This window comes from Mauremys mutica, chromosome 16, assembly GCF_020497125.1.
Source record: "Mauremys mutica isolate MM-2020 ecotype Southern chromosome 16, ASM2049712v1, whole genome shotgun sequence".
In the NCBI taxonomy this organism is placed as follows: Eukaryota; Metazoa; Chordata; order Testudines; family Geoemydidae; genus Mauremys; species Mauremys mutica.
The window spans coordinates 24,810,316-24,833,570 of NC_059087.1; the positions used below are offsets into that span (position 1 = coordinate 24,810,316).

At 48.3% G+C, this 23,255-nt stretch overlaps 2 protein-coding genes across 9 annotated transcripts in view; both read left to right on the top strand.

The window, feature by feature from the left end:
• The window catches only part of NOS1 (nitric oxide synthase 1), a 150,199-nt gene extending 141,513 nt beyond the window's left edge, over nucleotides 1–8,686 (top strand). The window contains exon 29 of the mRNA XM_044990167.1: nucleotides 139–8,686. Coding sequence (XP_044846102.1) covers nucleotides 139–154 — 16 coding nt within the window. The 3' untranslated portion in view covers nucleotides 155–8,686. The remainder of the gene's footprint in view (nucleotides 1–138) is intronic.
• Nucleotides 8,687–8,974: 288 nt separating this feature from the next.
• FBXO21 (F-box protein 21) overlaps nucleotides 8,975–23,255 on the top strand; it is a 36,892-nt gene continuing 22,611 nt past the window's right edge. For 5 of the 8 annotated variants that reach the window (XM_044989954.1, XM_044989958.1, XM_044989956.1 and 2 more), the window contains exons 1-4: nucleotides 12,099–12,280; nucleotides 16,770–16,905; nucleotides 18,092–18,186; nucleotides 22,406–22,527. In XM_044989954.1, coding sequence (XP_044845889.1) covers nucleotides 12,099–12,280; nucleotides 16,770–16,905; nucleotides 18,092–18,186; nucleotides 22,406–22,527 — 535 coding nt within the window. Of the gene's footprint in view, nucleotides 9,103–11,239; nucleotides 11,557–12,098; nucleotides 12,281–16,769; nucleotides 16,906–17,060; nucleotides 17,160–18,091; nucleotides 18,187–22,405; nucleotides 22,528–23,255 lie in introns of those variants that run through there. The other 3 variants (XM_044989957.1, XM_044989955.1, XM_044989959.1) reach the window with 3 other exon arrangements.

Consider the following 23,255-nt stretch of genomic DNA (forward strand, 5'->3'; position numbering starts at 1 on the left):
TGCTGAATCTCAGCTGGCTGGTGGCCAGATGTGCTCGTTGCATTTAAACGCTAGCAGTCCCATGCCAGTAGGGGGGACCGCAGGGCTACACGTGGAAGGGAGCATTGGTAGCTAGTCATTCTCCCCTTTCCCTTGCAGGGTTTTCTGCTCATAACCAGAACCCCTTGCCCCAGACAGGATGCCAAACCAGCTGCAGCGGCAGCCACCCCCCTCCAGCCGGAGGGCGCTGGGTTTTGTATTTACACGGACACGGCGGCTCCTTTTCTGCGGGGCCTGCCCACGGAAAGTGCTCTGTCTCTCGTCCTGTCGTCGTGTCCCGATGATGATGATTTCCCTTTCCTTTCTCTCTCTGTCGTCCTGTGGCGGTTTCTTTTCACTCCTTGTTTCCCTCCTCGGAGTCCCCCGCTGAAGTGCGATGGCTTTATAATCCGCAGTGGCTCTTACGAAACTACGTTTCTTCTTCTCCTCTCGGTCCGACGAGGGCGTTTCGCGGCTGCATGAAATCACCACCTTCGTGATCATCTGCATTCTTTGGTGTTGGGGGGGGTGGGGCTGGAGCGGGGGGAGCTGGCTGTTCCTGGTCGGGCAGCGAGGACTGGAGAGAAGCTGTTTTGCCCGAGACCCCTTTCCCCACCTCGACGTGGAACTTGGCTGAATCGCTGCATCTTCCTCGCTTTGCTTTGGCCGCTCTGGGCCTGGCCCAGGGGGAAGTTGGATGGAAAGGAAGTGCTGCCCTGTCCCCTTTCTTGCTGCTGATGGAGGCACCAGAGCTTTGTTCTGTTTGAGGGGTGGGGTTCGTCTGTGTTCAATGGGTAACAATTCACCTACGTGAGCTCTGTGCTGTTTGTATCGTCAGCCCCACGCCCCGCCCCCTCTTGGCTCTGTCCTCAGTCCTCTCTTGCCTGTGTGCCCTGTGCTGATCCTGCTGGGGCAACAGTCTTCACGGGCCGTGTGCAAGCACAGCAGGTGCAGGCTGGTGTTTCTGCAAAGGGGCAGCACGTGGGTGCTCTCTGGTCACGGGGAAGCAGGGAACGTACTGCCCACTCTGCATCCAAACCTTCCCAGCCTGCGCTGGGAGTTCAGGGTAAACGCAGCCAGCTGGCATGAGAGGGCTACAGATTAGCTGAGATCCTTGGAGGAAAGACTGTGACCCGGGCATGGGTTGCATCCTGTAGCTTCCCTGGGCGCTGGCGGTGGGCACGTGAGTCCTCTCCAGCAAGGCAAGAGAACGTGTAAGGCGACAAGGCTGGGAGGCGGAGTAGCTCTGAAGCCGTCTCTGCCCAGGTCCAAGCGGCACCAAGCTGCTTATAAAAAAGGTTGATAGGAAGCCAGCAAGTAGCTGCTGTATGAGGTCTACTGCGGCCATTCCTGACCCCTGGTGCCAGGCCTTCAGGGAGCCCCATGTAACGCCCCATTAAATGAGTAACAGTTGCCTTGATTACTCAAAGCATGGCAAGTCTGCCCTAGCGCGATCTTGTGAGATGTCCTTTCTCAGCAACGCCACCCCCCGACCCCCGCAGGAGCTGCAAAGCTCTCGTGGTGCCAGGCTGGCTGCAACGGATGCCTCCACTCGGCAAAAAAACCCCAAATCCTCTCCATGCCCCCTCTGCCTGCTGCATGCACGGTGCCATTGTTCAAATTGCACGAGGCCTCTGGGCCGGGAGCTCTCAGGAGAGACGGGAGCAAGCCCAAGGAGAGAGGCACTGGTGCTGTCTAACGCCAGGCTCTGAGGTGCTGACCACTCAGCTCCACTGCACAAATCCAGCCCCACTCGAGACTTACAGGAACGGCTACAGAGCTGGCAGCCCCCAAGGGTCACTCCCCTTTTCCAGGTAGGAACTTTGCCTGCCACCCACCCCCAGCCGGCTCTCTCTCTCTCTGTCAGGGGGAGGGGGATTTCTCTAGTTGCCAGGTTGTTTGGGGGTGCCCTTGTCCCTTCCCCCATCTGCACTGTACATAGCCATCCACTGGCTAGACTGAGGCAGCAACAGCAAACCGGTGCCTTCAGGTGGCACTGGACCCCCTCCTGCCGACAGCATAGGGAATTACTGCCGAAGGGGGTCAGGACTTGGGCACGGCAAAGGGGGCGGGTCCCCACAACCGCTGTCACCGAGGGGTTGTTTTCAGAGCCCAGGATGCCTCCCCCTGAGTCAAGCTTCTAACAAAGTGAGTCCAGCAAGGTCGGAAGCCTCCCCTGGCCTAAGTGTGACTTGGCAGCTGGGCTGCTCAACTTCAGCTCGTGCTCACTGGTCTCACGCTTCGCAGTGACCACGTGGTTGCTTTGGTTTTGCTGCCTAGACCCTCCAGCGTGGGTAGGCGCTCGTGTGTGCTGCCACTGCCACAGCCACGTCCCTGGTCTTTACCTTCCCTGACCACCACAGATGGATCTGACCCAAAACCCTGGGCCCAGAGGCCCCAGAGCTTTGGGAAAGCTCCGCTCCAGGCTTTCTGCTGCCCCAATCCATCTCTTCGGAGTATTTTGCTCAACTAGGAGCCAGCAGGACTTTAAATAGGGACGTGCACAAATGCTGCCACCTTGTGGTAATTTGCATGCACGCTCTTCTGTGAGGGTGGCCCTATGAGGATGAATGAAGGTCCTTGGCTAAGCCCCTGTTCAGTTACGAAATCACGGCTGTAGTGTGGTTATTCAATTTGCAGCAGCGACTGTAGGCCCGCGCCCACCCTGCTGCCTGGCAGCTACCCTGCACTGCCTCCGCAAGGACTACGGGCCCAGGGACCATGACCACAGCGCCGCTCACAGAGAAATGGATTCTGGGCTGTCCCACTGCACAGAGTGCTGGGGTGAAGGAGACCAGCCCAACAAGGGGGAGTAGGGGCTCCTAGCTACACTGCAAACCCCCAGGGTGTTGAGCCAGTTGCACCACCCTAGGGCCCTGGCAGGGGGCAGGTGTGGTTAGCTGCCGCGGTTACTAAGCAGGTGGTGTGCAGGCATAAACCACAGCTGGAGCCATCAGTACCGTGTGCTGTTACAAACCCTGGTCGCTGTTGTGTAACCGGGAGCCTAGGAGCTCTTGAGTGGGGCCGAGAGCTCAGGCAGGCACCGACCCTTCCAGCCGCATGTCCTGGTCCCCTGGGAGCCAGAGAGAATGGGGAGCGCATCCAGGGCAGAAGGATGCCTTTGCTCGAGATTATGCCTCACAAATCTGGGTAGGGCTCCAGCCCCTGGGGGCAGGGGAAGAGATGACAGATCCCTTACTCCGCCCTTCGCCCCCCCCCCACCACCACCATCCCACACACTGGGGAAGTTTGGCTCTGGATCCAGCTCAGGCCAGGCTCACCTTTCTGTAAGGTGCCCGAGCAAAACCCTGCATCTCCCTTCAGCCCACTCCACACAAACCTTGGGGAGAGTTTGAATTTGGATCCAAACTTTGCGCCAGGCCCATCTTTCCTGGAAATGTCAATGCAAAGGAATGCCCAAAGCCATGTCCTTCACCCCTTCCTCTTTTCGCCTGTGTCCTTCGCGTTCATTGCTGCTGTTCATTTTCCCATTCAGTCCTGTGCTCCTGTAACAGCCCTGCTCCGGAATGAGCTTTGCTGGTCCCGATGCTCCCTGTCTGTATCTGACAAGAGAGGCTGGCTTTGGCCAGACGGGTTGTGTCTCCTCCTGTCCAATATACCCATGAGCCACGCTAAAAACGCAGCAAGTGCAGCCATGGGGGAGCCGTGACATCCGGATTCAGCCTCTCCCATTGCTAAAGGCTGGAATTTCCCCGGGTGCCTAAAAGAGTTAGGCCCCCAAAGGCTGTTGAAATTAACTGTGAGTTGAGCACCCGAGTCCCTTTGTTCTCTTTGATAATCCCAGCCTAAGAGAGCAAAAAGCTGTGTTACGTCCAGCCTGCTCACCTGGTGCATCCAAGAGACGGGACAGGGATGGGGGAAGGGACAGGTGCGTAACAGGGAAATCCTACCATTGTGGGGTGAGTTGAATTCAAGGGCTCCAGAAGCTGTCATCAGCCTGCCCTGCTTGGCTGGGATAGTTGACTTTGAACAGGCCGGGCTGGCTTTCTAACTGAGCCAGTTCCATTTACTTTAGTAGCCAGTTTGCGCTCTTCACCTGCAAGGGTTTCACATGCTTAATTTCCTCCCCCAGAAAAGGGGACATGATCCTGCTAATCTCCTCTGTCATGCCACAAACACAGACCTTTCATCCGCCACCCGGACGCAGTTCAGCTGTGTGAAATGGGTGTGTATGTATAATAATACATAGCACCTGGGTGGTGGAGAATGGAGATAGCCAGGCAATGGACTGAATGTATCTTGTGCGGTTGATGGCTTCGCCTGCCCTCTGTCCATTAATCCCAGGCCCCACTGGCTAATTCCAACCCTCCAATGGGCTGAGCAGCTCCAAACAGTCCCTGTAGCAATTGGAGCGTGGTCATGATGGACCAGTGGGCTGCTCCTGTCTGGCAATTCCTGTGAATGGCAAAGACTGCCATCGCCCCCACCAAAATGCTTCATGGTGCCTCAGCTCACTTCTTACTCCAAAGGGTTAACAGCCAGGTGAGTCCTTACTAGAGCTGGACAAGACTGTCTGAATTTGCAAATTGTGCATGAAAAATGCTCCCCATTTTTTCTGACCAGCTCCACTCTTTACCTTAGACTGACGAGCCGCTAAGCCTCAGCTCCACAGTGACTATCCCCAAGGCTTTGCCTCCCCACAGCAGCTGCTTGGAAGTTTAGATAGGGGGCAACATACAGGCCTGTCTTTATATTACAGCACCCTAGAGGAGGGAGCAAATAACAAGATCACTTTCTGCCCCCAAAGAATTTACAATCTAAGATGACAAAACACCGAAGCAGGAGTTGAGGACAGGCTGCAGCACAAGAAGCCTCTCCCCGCTATATTTTACCCCTAATCTATACTCAATAGTGATTAGTTATTGACCTCTGTTAATTCCCCATTTCACTATTATTCCCCTCCCTTATCAATCCACACCCTTAGCCTGTTACCAATTAACCAACGGGCCTTCCTGCACCTCTCGCTGGAGAGACCTTCCCAGCATCCAGCCCATGCTCAGCCATGCAAGAGCGGGGAGTAGCTCTTTAGTAAAGGTAGGTTCTGGTAATGGCAGTGGGACATGAAGCACCTAAAGCTAGGAGGATGCTAATGCTCTGGGGACTTCCTCCCCTTCTAGCTGGCTTTCTCCAGCGATGATCCCAGCCCATGGAGAGACTGAGGGATGCAGGGAGCAAGGAACTTCACCTTAAAGAGCCAAATTCTGCTCTCAGATCTGTCGGTCAATTCCCACAGGAATCAATGGCAGTCAATGTATACCCGCCTAAACGGCAGCAGAAGCTGGCCTACGTTCTGAGCCCCGTTCTGCAACCATTTACCCGGAGCGCGATGTGACTAGGAAGAGTCTGCAGGACCAGCTCTTCAGAAGCAGCAGCATGTACACATTGGGCATAATCTCCGTATGACACATACCGTGCATGGAGGCCTTGTTATTACTGATGAGGGGCAGAGGGGGTGTCTTTGTTGAGCTGTCTGTGAGCTTAGCCAAATACACCAGGCTAGATGCTAAGCTGCTGTAAATCTATCCAGCACCATTAGAGTGCGGAGAGTTGCTCTGATTTACCCCAGTGGAGGATCTTCTCCAGGGGTTGCTAATATTCTGAGGAGAACTTTATGGTCTACGGTAATGTGCTGCTACCGTCGGGTACATAGATGTGGCTATTGCTAGAGTGAGATCTGTTGCTGGGTTTGGAATTATTATAATTTCTCAATTACTCACAGAGTTCCCTAGAAGCTCATGGCCCTTCTCAGAACAGATAGAGATGAGTGGCGCTCAGCATGGCCCTGATTTTGCTTCTGCGGGGAGTTTCAGCGCTGGCATCAGCGCGAGCAGAGTTAAGGCCACGCTGAGTGCTTATGAAATCCCACCCGCAATCAGCACTGCATTGAGATTGCAGAATCTTGTGAGGTACTAAGGACCCCCCAACATCCATTGGCTTCGGTGGGAGACAGGGCGATCGTCACTCTGCAGCATCGGGCCTGAGGGCAGTAGCAGTTACAGCGATTACAGCTTTGCATGCACCAATGCACTATTCCCTAGTAATCTTGTTCCAAATCTACCCCAGGCTGTGGGATTTCAGCTCTGGCTTCTCCCATACAACTACCTTTATTTACTAAGACTTCAGGAGTGATGGGAAAAGCTAAGGAGATAGTGGATTTAAAGCGCTTCATTCCAGGACTGAAACAAGCTCTGGTGGGATCAGTGTTTTCTGGGTTTTGCTAAAGATACGAGGATGGCATCTGAACTTTTTTGAACACCACAGTACATGCCTATCTTCTCCCTGCTGAGTCAGTGTTACAACACGGCCTGGACTCTAAAATGCCCCAGACTGGTGCTGTTGCCTATAAGGGCCAAAGACGAGAAGCTGCAAAGCTCATTTCAAACGTTGTTTATTGACCCTCTGCTGGTGAGAGCTGCTCACAGTGACTTGCTGATCACACATGAGGGCACCTTTCTTTCTCATTCATGTCACTAAGTGGGGGCCAGATTGTGTGGGCACAACTCAAAGGCAGTAAAACCAGCTGTGTATGGGTCCCCCGCTGGTTTAAGGGATCCCACAGGCCAGGTCTTTGCAGCAGCTTGCTCTGAATCACCACTGAATCGAGCTAGTTGGAAAATGTCTATATGTGGGGGCGGGACTGGGTTTCCATGGAAAATGGGGATTTTGTTGGGTGCGGGGCTGGCAGAAATTCAAATACTGAAAACTTTGAAAACAAATCTTTTGGGTTTGAGGCGTTGGTTTTTTGATGAAAAATCAAAAAAATTCCATGGAAAGTGGGCACTTTGAGCCTCCCTCCAAAAAAAAAAAAAGTTTACTCAAAATCTCAATTCCCCAACCAGAAAAAACAGCTCTGACAGAAAATTTTCAACCAGCTCTGCTTGGGAACGCAGCAAAACCAACAACAAATGCAGCAACCCCTGCCCCATCTGCTCTGGCGTTTACCCTGAGTCTGAAAGAAACGTGTTGTTTTTTTTAAGTCGTGTGTTCAAAAAATGTAAAAGTTTGTGTTTCCACAAGTGCCAACCAACAAGCAGCTTTAGCTTTACTAATGAGGTTCCAGACGTTTCGCATGTGTGTGAACTGCTCCCATCGATTCCAGTGTGAGCTGATTGCACCCATCCCAGGCTGTGTTTGGCTCCGCTAAAGAGTGCAGAGTTCATAGCAGAATCCAGTCACTTCATTTCAAAAACAACTGCAGCCCGCTGAACAATGCAAAACCAAAAAATTGGGACATTTTTGTTGAAAATTTTCACGGACATTTCAAAATTAGACAAAGTTTTGACCAGCACTGTAGCTGGTCAAAAAACATCCCGGGGGAATATTGTAAAAATGGCTTCAAGAGTTGGGGGAAAGGGGTTGGTTAAAATTCAATATTTTGTCCAAAACAAATCTTGAAAAAACATCTACCAACTTCAGGGGAAATAAAACAACTGTATCTAAATCCGCCTTTAACTAACAAGCCTGCATGCCTCCAAAGCAGCCGTTCATGTCTGTGTGGGATATAGAATGGAGTATTCCTCACTCTAATGCCTCTGATGTAGGAATGCATTTCAGACCCTTCTTTACATGAGGTTTGCTGATGTGCAGCCTTGAAGCGATGGTTTGAAAGCCAAGAAAATGCAGGGCAAACATCGACTCTGGTTACAGTGCTGTAAAATAGACAAATGTCAGGAACTCCCAAGTTTAGATCAACTCCTGACCTGGAAGAAATAGCTTTGGCCCATTGGGGAAGCCCAAATCCTGGTTTCTTATATTTTGAAAAGACCTGAAGAATGGTGAAGACTGAGTTCTCCTCGCTTCTAGCAACGTCTGAGTTCTGGGCTGTATGTGGTTCCCCAGGAGCAGGGCGAAAGCGCCTTTCAGGCAGGACTGGTTGTATGGCACTGGTTCCCATCTAGTTAGAAACACAGGCTGAAATTCTCCTAGCTCCCAAAGGATTTTGGGTGCTCTATTCCAATTCATTTTAAAAGGAACTGGGTACCCAATTCCCTTTGGCAGATTTGAAAATCTCAGGTTTTTAAATGACTTCTCATGAAGAGCAAAGGCGCAAAGTGAAATGGAGACATTTGTGAAATGTGACAAAGGTTTGGTGAAACCTCTACATTCTAGAGGTTTCCTGAATCCTCTGACTGTCCTGGGTTTTCCCGTGTTCGCTGGAACTCCATCTTTTCCAAATTCTCTCAGCCTCGTGACCCTTCCGCCTTCCCCTCGTAGCATTGTGCCTTCCGTTTATTTTTTAAACAACGCCATGAGTTAAGAGCATCGGCTTGACTCTCACTTTGTGTTTCCTGAGGTGGGTGGACAGATTGGTACATTTTGTAGCATTAAATGTGATTCAAATGTAGGTTTCTTTCTGAGGAAGGAGAGTGGGGGTGGGAGTGGGAGTGAGGGTGGGCAGGTGTTGTATTTGATCATACCAGTGCTTTAAGCAGTCAGAAACATGGTTTCCCCTACCTCTGAGCTCTCAATGCTGCTAAAATCTCTGCCACTCATACAATGTACTCCAGCGCCTCTCTCATGGACTGACTCCTGCTCTGTTTGCGAGGTATCCACACTGTTCTAAAGCATGCACCTCTCTGTATAGTTCCAATCTTTTGATTTTATGGAATAAAATACCTATGCCTGTTTGCATTACAGTCAAAATAAAAAAGTGGACTAAATCTAGTGGACTGTCTTGTTAGTTGGTTTTTCTTTTTCTCTTGTGGGGTTCCTGACAGTGAAAATGCCCTATCTACCTCACTACATCCCTTTGTCCCTCCATTGACTAACAATAGTAGAAAATGCTGGTGCTTTAAACTGTGAGAGCTCTTGTATTTCTCTGTGAGAGATGCTCACTTCCTTGCAGGGCTGCTTGGTTTCTGAACATTACATCATAATCCTGTTTGCACTGTGAGCCCTCTGCAGGGGTCCTTACACTGAGAAAACATGGAAGCTGAACAGGGTGAGCTGCCTACTCTGTCTATTCAACACCATCCATTGTTGGAGCTGCAACAGTCATAGTGCAGTCAATGCCAGCGAGAACTGGAATACCTGTCTGGCACAAAGAATGGCGGCAGGGGGCAGGTGAGATGGACAGAATCCCTGTGTAGCTGTAATGTTGCCCATGGCTACTGTACTGTCAGCTGATATAAGATGCCTTTACTTAGATACAACACACACATACACTCTCTCTCTCTGTCCGTCTGTCTGCAGGAATAAGAATAGAATAGAGTGAGGCCCAAGACTTAAACCCAGATCCTGACATACCTGTACTTTGGGGACATTCAGTTCAAGATCAGAATCCAGATCCAAATTTTGCATCTCAGGACTCAATCTCCAAAACAATTAGGTTACCTATGGAGCCTTTCGGGCCAGCAAAATCCAGATCCAGTGCCCCATATCCCCAGGGCAGTGTGTTTGCTAGTGGGAGTCACACACCACAGACAAAGGGCTGCCTCCTAAACATGAGGAAGCTTCAAAAACCCTGAAGAACTAGGATAAAAAGGGCAGAACCAGCCCCAAGGGGGATTGGCACTGGTTGTGGGCTCTGATGCAGAGATCTCAATGGTCAACAATTCAGAGAGGGCAGAGCTCATGAATGGAGTGTCAAAATGCCCATGACCGCATCTCTCCAGGATGTTCTGTCAGGACCATACTCTGCCCCTCAGTCCCAGGCTGGGGCAGGGACAGTCTGGCCAATAACCCAAAGGCCGGTCAGCAGTTACCTCGCAAGAGACCCTGCTTCCCCAGCTCCACCAGGGCTTTCCCAGTCGCTGGGACCGGTCGCTACTGGAGATGGGCCTGGGGCACAGAACGCTGATCCCAGGCTGGATTTCTACCCTTTCCGCAAAGATTGGGGTGTTGGGATATGAGGTTTGGTCTCAGGTCCATCTCTAATGGACCCAGAGATGCCAATAGGACAGGGCCTGGCAGCAAAGCACATCACCTCCTAGTGGGTATGTGCAGTGAGTCTTGTGAAGGTGCTAAGAAGGGGATAGTGGACAGTGGAATCCACTCTCCAGAAATCCTAGGGGCATGTGGGTGAAAGAGAGAGTGTGAGAGACTTCGCATGCATGATGAGTCGATACCAGAGATGGGGCCATCCAGCAAATTTCTTCTTTGGATTTGAAATACCCCAAGGGCAAGGGATGTTTGGCCTTGTGATTTTCTTTCAGCTCATTATACAGATGGGAGCTGGTGAGTAATTTCAGATCCAGGTTTGGATTCAAAACCTCTGCTAAATTCCAGGGTTTGAGATCCAGGGTTTTGGTTTGAGAAAAGGCAGGTCTCTCTTGATTGAAATGGGGCAGCAGGAAAGAAAATATAATGTGGGGAGTAACTAAGGGCACTAACTAAAAAGACTGAAACAAGGAAAAGATCAAGGGACCAAACTAAGAAATAAAAAAGTGACCTGTGTGTGCCTAGCCCTGTAATGACACTCATTCATATTTAAGCACTTAAGTAACTTTGGCCTGATTCCAGAGTGGATGAGCACCCACAGCTCCCACTGAAGTCAATGAGATTTCAACAACTCTTAGAACCAAGCCACTCATTCAGGTGCCTACATATGGACTTAGTTGTTCAACTTTCAGGGCCGCCCAAGGGATTCAGGAGGCCGGGGGCAAAGCGAGGGAGCTGCGGCGCTTGTACTCACCCGGCGGCGGTCTAGGTCTTCGGCGGCATTTCGGCAGCGGGGGGCCCTTCAGTCACGCCGTGTCTTCAGCAGCACTAAAGGGCCACCCTGCTGCCGAAATGCCGCCAAAGACCCGGAGCAACTGAAGGGTCCGTCCCCCCCCCACCAAAATGCCACCAAAGACCCAGACCGCCGCCGGGCCAGGGCTCACGGGGCCCCTGCGGGGCCCGGGACCTGGGGCAAATTGCCCCACTTGCGTCCCCCTCTGGGCAGCCCTGTCAACTTCAAGCAATCTATTTTGAACATTTTGGCCTTGGGGTAAATGAGAAGGAGAAGGGCTCCGTTCTGATGGGCGCTGGGTAGGCGACTAGTCCCATATATCAGAGGGGTAGCCGTGTTCGTCTAGCTCTGTTAGTCTTTGCTGCTAGTCCCAAATAGTTTCTCTTAGGAGAGAGCGGTTGAAATGCAGCAGCCTCCTTGGTTAAAAGCAGTTGAGAAGTGATATCACACTGGCAATGACATCACTGGGTGTCACAAGGGGGTGGCTCCCTCTTTCCATTGCTTTCTCTCTCACACCTGCCACTGGAGGCTGGCTGGAGTGTGGGGGGCACTGTGACAATGTCCTGGAGCAGTGTAACATTTGTGATATAATAGTGAAAATTCAAAGGCCTCACACAAAAAAAATACAGGAGTACTTGTGGCACCTTAGAGACTAACGAATTTATTTGAGCATAAGGCCGCACAGTGCATGAGAATCGTCAGCCTACATGGAGAGCGACAGCATGAGTGTGAATGACAGCAACAGCCAGAGAGACAGCAGCCCATCTGCCCCCAGCGGTGCAGGTCACTGAGTCTGTTCTCCTCCCAGATCAGGAGCTAGGAGGAGCCGCTGTCTTGCTCCAATGGTAATGAGCTCACTTGCAGCCCTGACTACTAAGATCATTTGTATAATCAGCCTTATGCTTCGGGGCTTCAGCTGGCCAACTGCAGAGGACAGGATGAAATGTTGCCTCCCTGATGCACAGCTGATCAGGTGTTTTTTCACCTTCCTCTGACTCATCAGGTCTGGGCCAGGCAGAACAGCGGCTGAAAAGGACCCGAGCTCTGAGGCAGTACAGCCAGGGCTCTGTTCCTACAGGCCTGGCTCGGGTTCGGGGTCACCCTGGTCACCAGGGTTGGGGTTGGGAAGGGATTGGCAGGGACCCTGGCAGTTCTCTCTGAAGCATGGACCAGGGATCCCCTGTAGGCTCATCGGGGCCTATCCTGCTTAGTCAATTCTCTGCCCCTGAGGCCTCAGGCACTGGTGGCACCTCGGTCTCCACCACCCTTGCTCTGCGCCTCTCCTGGAATCGAAACTTGGCAGACGCTCCCTCCCGCTGCGGGTCCCGGCCGCGCGGCGGAGGGGGCGGGGCCGCGCGCGGGTCACTCGCTCAGGTAAACAGCCAAGATGGCGGCGGCGGAGGCCGGCGGGATGGGCCTCACCGACCTGCCCGGGGAGCTGCTGGAGCTGATCCTGTGCAGCGCGGTCCTGAGCGCCGCCGACATCGGCCGCGTCTCCTGCACCTGCCGGCGGCTGCGGGAGGCGTGTCAGGCCCGCGGCAAGGTCTGGCGGGAGCGCTTCCGCCTCCGGTGAGCGCCGAGCCGGGGGGCGCCGGGACACAGCCGGGGGGGGGCGGTTCCGACCCAGCCGGGGGCACCGGGGGGGCGGTTCTGACCCAGCCGGGGGGCGCCGGGACACAGCTGGGGGGGCGGTTCCGACCCAGCCGGGGGCACCGGGGTAGAGCCGGGGGGGGCGGTTCCGACCCAGCCAGGGGACGCCGGGATAGAGCCGGGGGGGGGCGGTTCCGACCCAGCCGGGGGGCGCCGGGATAGACACGGGGCGGGGCGGTTCCGACCCAGCCGGGGGGCGCCGGGATAGAGCCGGGGGGGGCGGGATAGAGCCGGGGGGGCGGTTCCGACCCAGCCGGGGGGCGCCGGGATAGAGCCGGGGGGGGGCGGTTCCGACCCAGCCAGGGAGGTGCCAGGACAGCCGGTGGGGGGCGGTTCTGACCCAGCCGGGGGGCGCCGGGATAGAGCCGGGGGGGGCGGTTCCGACCCAGCCGGGGGGCGCCGGGATAGAGCCGGGGGGGGGCGGTTCCGACCCAGCCGGGGGGCGCCGGGATAGAGCCGGGGGGGGGGCGGTTCCGACCCAGCCGGGGGGCGCCGGGATAGAGCCGGGGGGGGGGCGGTTCCGACCCAGCCGGGGGGCGCCGGGATAGAGCTGGGGGGGGCGGTTCCGACCCAGCCGGGGGGCGCCGGGATAGAGCCGGGGGGGGCGGTTCCGACCCAGCCGGGGAGGTGCCAGGACAGCCGGTGGGGGGCGGTTCTGACCCAGCTGGGGGCCGCCGGGACACAGCTGGGGGGGGGTGATTCTGACCCAGCCAGGGGGTGCCGAGGCAGAGCCGTGGGGGGGCGGTTCCAACCCAGTCAGGGGGTGCCGAGGCAGAGCCTGGGGGCCCGGTTCCGACCCAGCTGGGGGGTGCCGGAGAGCAGGTACTGACCCAGCACAGGGGGGAGCAGCGAGTTTCAGGCTCTGACCTACCCCCCGGTAGGGTCCTAGGCCCTGGCTGTTTGCTGATTCAAGTCAGACTGATCTGTGTGTGGATGGGCAGGAGGCTTGGGCTCAAACCTGAGTTTGAGCCTGGGTTTATGATGCTGTGTAGACACCCTATCAGGGCTTCTGTGGGAGAACACACTGTGTACAGTATCCTGGGTATGTCTACATTGCAATTAAACACCTGCTACTGGCCTCTGTTAGCTGACTCTCACTGGGACTGCAGGGCTGTAAAACTGGGGTGTAGAGGTTTCCCCCTCAGGGGCTCCCAGGGCTCGGGCCCCAGCCTGAACATCTACACTGCAGTTTTACAGCCCTGTAGCTTTAGCCCTGCGAGCCCAAGTTAACTGACACCGGCCAGCCATGTGTGTTTTTAATTGGCGTGTAGACATACTTCGAGGGTGCTGAAATGTGGAGTAAACTGAGTTGAGTGAATAATTGATTTTCTGATTCTGGGACTGAACCAAAAAATCTGGACAATTTTTTTTTTTAAATATTCACTAGTTCAGTTCTATCATGCCAAGCTCCATCCTCACAATGTTTTGTTTCAGGTTCAACAAAACATTTTGATGGACCCAAAATGTGGTGGTTGTTTTTTTGTTGTTTTTTTTTTTTAATTTCCTTTTGGGTCATTTTTAGGTTTTGCTGCTGTTTGTTAAAAAATAGTTAAATTTCTAAATGAAATGCCTTTTCAGTACTATTTCATTTTGTTTTGCCAAAGCTATTCACCAAATTTGACCTGAATTCATGAATAGTTTCTGTGTTTTAAAAAGTGCATTTTTGGCAAGTTTACTGTTTGCTGGAGATTTTTTGCCCAGCTCTAGTTTGGAGAGAGATAGAGAGAGATTAGAGGGCAATGATGCACCTGTCAGATGGATGTGACTCAGTGTAACGCACTCCAGAAAGTTTGGTGGTAAAATCCAATAAACAGGACATGTTGTTCTTAGGTGACCCTATTTTCTCTGAATCAAAAGCATCATACTCAACGTGATTGTCATGTGAAGAAGTGTACATACAGACGAATGCCCTTTTAGTAACATAAGAAATGTTACATTTGTTTTTGTAACTGGGAGTCCATAATGTGTATTACATCTGAAGACTGTAGCTCAAAACAACAACCAAAGCTAGTAAAATATCTTTTGCTGACCTCTTATGGAAAGGACAAAGGGCTAATTAGGGAACTCTTCTGCCCTGCCCCATCCCACCACTATCCATTACTGTATTTGGTAACCCATAGTGAGCAAGTGAACCAAACTTCGAGATTCTAGCTTGGTGAAACAAGGAAAATAATGTTGTCAGTCACTCCCATCACAAGCATTGGTTGAAATAGATAAGTATGTGTGTAGTTCAGAAGTCTTTCAATATAAGCTATTGTCAATAAAATTAGTTTTGAGGGATGCCAGATTGGGTAGTGCAAGTGATTACATCTGCTCGTTTCACTTTCTCAGAAATCATTAACTCAACAGATAAAAATGTTCTCAAATTAATTTTTAACTTATAAAATCGAACTCCTATAACATTTCAGTTTGAATATACAATGTATTGTTCCAAGGGCTAAAACCACTATATAATCTGTGATGAATCTCTGTAATTCACTAAAACTACTGGGCTTTCTAGATTAGAATAAATTCATTTGCTACCTGGTTTTGTTCACGTCTTGGCACAAAAAGATAAATTGTGTTGCTTTCTCTAACTGCCAGTTGGCTTCTAAAATTTAGGTTAGTAAACGAAACTATTCTTTCTCCACCTGTGAAAGAGGCTACTGAACAATAGCTAGTTCATCAGTTCAGCAAGCTATGACTTTGGATAGGTAGCCAGATATGTTCATCAATTCAGTAGTTATAATTTCAGGAGCAAGCCTGAACTTTTAGAATGGTTCAGAGTCATTCTTGAAATTGATTATGGTGAGTGATTAGTAGATGCTCATGTTGCAGTAGCATCCACATATTTGATAATAGAACTTTTGGCAAGAGTTTAGATATTGACCTTGTAATCCTGGCCAGATTCCATTTTGAGTAATTACATTTTATCTCTCTCAAATTCTCACTGTAATTTTAGTTGGACAAATTATTCTTTACTTACTATCCTAAAATAAACAGTTAGCATTGTTGCAATGTGGCTGCATTTTAGTCATGGGTGAGTAATTGGGGATCCATTAGAATAAAAGGTACTATAGAAATACAAATGTGTTTGGCTAGCCTCTGAGTTTGTTTGCCAGCAAATCCAGGATAGCCTTATTTTTAACTAATACTAAAATATTCTCCGTATGTTTTAGTTCAAACAGTATTAGTTACACATTGACTTGGTTAATATCTATTAAATAGAAATAAAACATGTCATTCATTACTTTAAGAATCTGAACACATTTTATTTAAGGCAAGTCATGTCATTGCTTGAGGAAAACCTAGATTTTTACTTTTCAGATTTGTGATGGGAAACAAGGGTGCATGAAAATGTGTAACATTCAGATAAAATTTTAAAAATAAATATTAAAAATTAAAGCAAGTTACAAGTAACCTCTTATCTTAAGAAACCGGACACAATATTTCCAGTTGCACTGAGTGCAATTCTGCTTCATCTTTTAAACACCTTCATTAAGCAGCTGATTTTTCTGTGTCTTTTGAGCAGTCATGGGTATCACTATGCTGGTTCTTATTCTCTTACACTGGGGCTGCTACTGAGCAGGAGTCTCAAATGATGCCAGTTTATTGGGAAAAGTGCTTTTGTCAATACTAGCCTCAGAAATATCAATTGTAGTTGACCTTTCATTTCAAATTCATTTTGTGACTTAGAGATAGTGAGAAGGGCTTCGTGCTTTGTTAGCTTTCAAACTGAAGGACTGATCAAAACAGGTGCATCTTTAAGTTTGTGTGTGTGTTTGTGTACTTTAAAAGTACTTGCAGAAGCCGTTAGTAAGATCTGATTTCAGAATTTTGTGATTTTTCCGGCAATAGTTGATGTCATTGCTTACACCTAACTCAGTGTCCAGAGCGACATTCTGCATAGCCTTTTAGTTAGAGGTTTCAGCTGTAGCAGGAGAAACATAGGGCAATGAATTCAAGTCCTGTTAGTTGAGAACAATGTCACCTTTAAGCTGTTTTGTCTTTAATATTAGAAAATATATGTAGTTTAAAACTATAGGCTTATCCTCTTATTGATCTGAGGACTTAAAATGAATTTGTAAAGCTTTAGGGGGAGGTTCTCAGAAGTGCCTAAGGTATTTAGGAACATAAGTCCCATTCAGGTCTCTGATATCTGTGCCTCTTCAGCACTTTTCCCCGTATGCTTTGTGTTTACTGCAATTTCTTATGATCTAACCAGAAATAATCAGACTGGAGGGGAATAGGAATTATACTCTGCTTCTTGGATGAATTTTAAAAATAGAACATGTCTTGACTTAGTCTCAGGTACTCAGGTCGCAGATGGTTAACTGCCTAGCAATAAGTAACACATTTTACAATATTAAACTGTCATGTGGAGCCTGCAATATTAACCACTGAACCTGTTCCTGTGTGTGTTATATAGGTGGCCATCACTACTGAAATACTATAGCCAGACAGACAACGTCAATTGGCTAAAGGAATATAAAGCACGGCACAATGCCGGCTTAGAAACTCGACGAATTGTAGCATCATTCTCCAAAAGATTCTTCTCAGAACACGTAAGGTTTCTAATTTATTATACACTTGAAAATAACCTAGCCGTTTGTGCACGAGTATCTCTTGCTTCATATTTCTTGTCGTCTTCTCGCTCTGAGGCTGAATCTTTACATTTCCTTCTACTAGCCATTATTCTTGTGGTTTACTTGTATTGCAGTAGCATCTAGGATCCCCAGTCATGGACCAGGACCTCATGTGCTAAAGTGCTGTACAAATGAGAAGACTGTCCCAGTCCAATAGAGCTTCCAATCTAAGTGTAAGAGAAGAGAGAACAGATGGATACAAGGGGAAGTACGAGGAAACAATGAGACACTATTGACCAAATAGACCAGATGGATGTAGGGTGGGGGAAAGGGTGTAACACACAAGCAGAGTGAAAAATATGATGGTGGTAGATGTCATGTTAGTTCCATGATTTTTTTTCCCCCTTGGGTGGGTTTACTTAGGAGGGGAACCACCAAAGGGAAAGGAAGGGGATAAGGCAAGGGAGGAGGGACATGTGTGGACTGATGCTGATGTCAAGGGTCTTTGTGGGAGCAGGACTAGGAGCAAACAGCCAATCAGTACAGGGCAGAGAAAGTCAGAAGTTGGAAACAGCCACTTCTGAAGGATCAGTATATCTCTCTCATTCTTTTCAGATTAGTTGGCTCTGCCATTTGTATAGATTGTGTGACAATGTGTTCTCATGAGTGGAGGGTACTGGGGCTAGACAAGCATTTTTTAAGAAATAATATGGATATAATCAATAGACACACACAGCACTATGTTTTACAGTAAGTAAAAGTAACTTGAGTATTTTCCATGTCCATTTCTGTAGCATTTGTGAACTTTTACATACAGTGTAAAACTAACAGGACCACTGGGTCACCCACATGAGAAATTACTACCCTGTTGTTTGTTTACTGGTGCCCATGGCTGGTCATTGCTTTTTACTCAGATGCATCTTTCATCATAGCTGGAAGACTGCAAAACTTCAGGTCACTTGAATTATTGGACGCCTAGTATTATAGATGAGCACCCTCCAATGAGAACTCTCAGTTGCCAGGCCTGGAAAATCTGTTTTCAGTTCAATTTCACTTGTATATACAAAGTATTAAATTGGGGTCTTGAAACTTCTTTGAAATTACCTATTTCTGCTTGAGAAAGTAAACTCTTCTGTAGTGTATACCACAGTGTTCTGTTTGCCAGGTCCCCTGTGATGGCTTCAGTGACATTGAGACTCTTGGGTGCCCGGGTCATTTTTTTGAGGACGAGCTGATGTCTATCCTTAACATGGAAGGAAGGTGAGAGAAAAATGAAAGGAGTTAGAAATGGAAGTGGAAAACACTAATTTCCTGTTTGCTGAGTGGAGGTGAATCCTACAGTGCTGAATGCACTCCGGTCAAATTCAGGCTCATTTCATCCTCCCTTGTTTAAAATAAACAGATAAATGTCACAGCCTAATAAATCTCAACATTATGAAGTTTATCTTGATATTCACCTTCCTTTCCCTTAGGTAGTCGCTGTCTTTGTTTTTAAACTTCAGAGCAAGCTTAATGGAAGTAACTTTCCACAGGGAAAACACTTGAAATATTTTAGAATAAGCATGGCTTTTGGCACAATGTGCTTGTAGTCCTATCTGTTGCTTTTCTGGTTTTTGGTAGGGAAGTGCAGCTTATAACTTTTATTGTCCTGAAATCAGCTGGGTTGAGCCACTACAAAATGCACTCTTTGGTTAAATTGCATAAATACAAACGTGTTACATTGGTCACTTAAAGGTAGAAACAAACCAATACACCTCTGGTTCTTGTCTGTGTAAATATTTTTGTTGCCATTGTTAATCTCTGGAGCGGTGAAGAGGTGAGCATTATCATTCAAACAAGGGTCCATTACAGTGCTGTGCTATCAGTGGCGTACAAACAATAGAATGCTGCTTCTGTTGTGATTGAAATGACAGTAGATTTCTCTTAATGTTGCCTGGTAGCCTGTTGTCCTGATTAAAGGGACTGTTTGAAAAGACATAAACTAGAATGAAACTATTTATTTAATTTTCTCTTCACATTTATTTTGTTACTTCTGTGTTGAAATGGTGGCTTTCATTTCATATTTGACAACTGGTTAAACACAATTTGAGCCTTTGCACTCGCCAAATGCTTTCCCATAAAGCAGAATTCATGCTAATTACACCCTGATTGAGCTGTAGTCCTTGCCATTCAATATCATTAGGCTAAATCGTTTCCCTGGAAAATGTCCCAATAAAGCGGCTGTCCCTATGGAGCATCCTGATTAATTAGTGGAGGATAAAGTATTATGAGATTTGATTCTTTCAGTTGGCAGGATGCAGAAGAGTTGCTTGGTCTGTGGTTTGGGGGAGATAGAGGAAGAGCAGGGGAAGAGAAGGGAATTCTCTTCAAGAAAGCAGTTCAAATGTGTTTCAATGGAAACTCCACAACATGAAGGAAGCCAGACTGAACAGCGACATTTATTTCCTGAGCAAATGTACAAAACAGTACATTCCAGAGGACTTACCATCTGTAACACTCTGACCACTACATACAACTTCACAAAAGCTGAACAGCTCTGTGGAAGGACCTCAGAAAACTGAGAAGCCATTTTCTGTACCTTACATACTCCAGAAGAGACCATCTCAAACAAGAAATCATCATATTCTCCTACACATTGGAAGAAAAAAAAAATCAGGAGACCTACCTAATGATCATGCAGGAGAAACAAAACAACTACTTAAAAAAAACCCACCTGTGACAGCCATCCAACACACAAACAAAAAGTGGAACCAACTACCACATTCCATAATGCACAAATACCACCTCCGGGAGAAACCAAAGACACCATGACCAAACACATGGACACTGAATGACAACCCAACATCACCAACTTATCAAGACTACTCCTAACCGGAACTGAAATATCTGTACACTCCAAGAGACTGAATTTCTGCTCCACCACAGAACCTGATACCTGGAGAACTAGAAGAAATCTTCTGCTGACTCCATGACAACACTATCCACAGCTACCACATCCCCACTGACAGTCCATAAGAAAAAAACCCGTCTGAATGCCCCCCCACCCCCCAACAGAGAGAACCACACACTGGATCATTACATCAATTGCTTTAAGAAAAAAAATTGACTCTGAAATCCTCAGAAAATGTTATATCTGCCACAATATCTACCACTGACAGGATAGCTATACAATCCCTGAAATCCCAACCACCAGATAGTGATCAAACCAGCAGACCAAGTGGGTGCCATGATAGTCTGTATGTTGTGATGTGTACATCACAGAGAAAAACAGATAACTCAGGCACTACCTAGTGTAAAGAATTCAAAAAAGACCCCACACCACCATTTACACAGGAGTTTAATGATACCATCAAATCCTTCCTCAAACAGCTCCACGAAAAACTTTACAATCTCATCACATACAAACCCAGGGTACCTTCTTTCTGCATGCTTCCCAGGATACACAAGTGAGGGAACGTAGGCAGACCATCCTAAATGGCCATGGCGCTTTCCTGAAGGAATATCAGGACTCATAGAAACCATCCTCAAACCACTTCTGACACAAGTTTCAGCTTCCTCTGAGATAGAACTGACTTCCTCCAGAAACCCCACAACATTAACAACTTCCCTGAGAACACCATCCTTGCCACCATAGATGTCATCTCCCTATATACCAACATCCCTCACAATGATGGCATTGCTGTCTGCCTTAGATACCCACAAGGTAATTTACAACACTCAGAAATTCACCCTAAATGCAGCATCAAACTCATCCATTTCATCCTCGCCTGCAACAATTTCACATTTAACAGACATTTTGTACAAATCAGAGGAACAGCCATGGGTATTAGGATGCCTCCACAATATGCCAGACTCTTCATTGGCCACCTTGAGGAAGAACTTTTGGGAAAATGCACCATGAAACCAATGATATATCTGAGATATATCAATGATTTTAATCTTCTGCACAGATAGTCTAAACTCCCTCATAGATTTCTACCATAACTTCAATTACCATCGTCCATCCATCAAACTCTCCCTAGTGCACTCCCACACCAACATCGACTTCCTGAACACCACAATTAGCTTCAACAGTGGAACCCTACACACGACTATACAAGAAACCCACAGATGACCACACTTGCTTGCCTTGACAGATCCAGCAATCACCCCAGACACACCAAGAAATGTATCTAAAGCCAGTTACTCAGATACTACAGTATTTGCTCAGAAAGGAAAGTGGGATACACACCTAAACACACTTAAAATTGCCTTCACTAAACAAGGGCATTCCACCAGAGAAGTAGATTGCATCATGGAAAGGTTTACCCAGATACCCTGGGAGAACCTGCTTCAATACAGAAGAAAAAACCCACTGACTGCACACCCTTAGTTGTCACCTATAACCCTACTTTGGAACCCATATTGAAATCCTCAAACAGTTACAATCCATATTTGATGGGAACCACGTCCCCAAAGAAATCTTTCCCAACCCTGCTCTTCTGGCCTCCAAACAACTCCACAACCTCATCAGAAGCAAGCTCCACACCAACCAGGACACACCTTCTCAAAGCTGCTAGAACAGCAGATGCAAAACCTGCAAATGTACCGCCACTGCTACAATGATCAATATACCCCACAACATACCTTTCAAGATTCATGGCTCCTATACTTGCCTTGTCACATGTGGTGTACATCAACCAGTGTATCAAATGGCCCAGCAACAGTTGTGTAAGTGAAACCAGACAATCGCTATGCTCTGAAATGAACTCACAGAAAAATGATAAAAGCCTATGGCCAAACACTTTTCACAAAGCAGTCGCTCCATATGTGACCTCTCAGTCCTTGTCCTCAAAGGAAATCCACAGAACACCTTCAAAAGGCGAGTTTGGAAGCTTAAATTCATAATTCTGCTAGACACTAAAAATCATGGACTCGAGACACTGGTTTTATGGCTCATTACAACAGTTTGTAACACACCACATTGCCTGCTAACCATCAATTGCCCATTTCATTTTAAATAGTTTCCTACAGCATGCAGAACCTGATTTGCTTAACAATCTGTCTCAACTTGAATTTAGTTCAGACACTCTGTGAGGCTTGAAAGCTTATACCTTCCACCATCAGAAGTTGGTTCAATAAACACATGGCAGGAATAGTGGGTGAAATAAAACTATAGTGAAAATGAATGGAAATTCTGCTTTGCTATTCTGGGTCTTGGACCTGTCCACTTGTTAACATTCTGGAACAGAAGAATTTGAGGAGATTGGCAAAGGCCGGTGGTGACCCTGATAGATGTGATTTAGAGTGTCTGTAAATTGGAACTGTTGGCATTTAAAGCTCCTAACCATGTATGCCTTGGCTGCATTCAAGATCACCTCATTAAACATCCCCTGATGGTTATTAGATCTTTGAAACAACAGGGCTTGCAGAGATTCCGCCATTGCTTGTTAATTTAGTAGGTGATAGGGCCTTTACGTTTTTATGTTTAATTCTACAGGAAGTGTCTAACCTGGAAGTACTATGCAAAGAAAATTCTTTACTTTCTACGACAACAGAATATTTTAAAAAATCTGAAGGCGTATCTTGAACAACCTGGGGACCAACTGTCGTTTTTGGAAGGTGAGTATTGGCCTGAAAGAAGTCTCATGGTTTATTGTGATGGATTCATGAGGTTTGGTCAATCCCTTACCCTGTAACCCGTGTCCTGGGAGTGTTTCTGCGGTGTGACAGACTCCGAGGATCCACACGGATCCACGGGGCAGAGCTGTGGCCTCCACAACGCAGAAACTGGGCTTTCAGGCACCCTGTCTCTTTCTGGGGCTCCCTGCAGTGCGTCCAGCCAAGCCAGAGTCCTGGGGGAGACTCATTCCCACCCCTTTAGGACACAGTGTTCTGAGGAAGGATCTGCAGTGACACCGGGCAGCCTTTTCAGAACAAGGTAACTATTGATTAATCACATGCAATACAGAGTCTGAAAGTCTTTAGGTTAGCATGAGAGAGGCAGGGTATCATTCCTGTTGGTGGGAGCCAGGGCATTGCCATGCCCTGTTCCCCTTTGGTTTCCCAGTTCCAGGAGAGAATCTTCTCCTGTGTCCGTGTACCCTGGTCTTCATACAGACACCTTACACCTTCCCCCTTTGTTCTCCTACTTGGGGCCTTTGCTCTGCTTTCCTGCAGAGATGTAGGGGGAGTCTCCTCCTCCTTTAGGCTGTCTTTTGGGTGTGACTCTTCCAGGCCATTGGGATTTCCATTGTCTCTTCTGAATAGGGTTGCCAACTGTCCCTGTTTCGCCAGGAGTCTCCTGGAATCGGGCTGTACCAGTCTGGGAGATTTTAGGCCACTAAAAG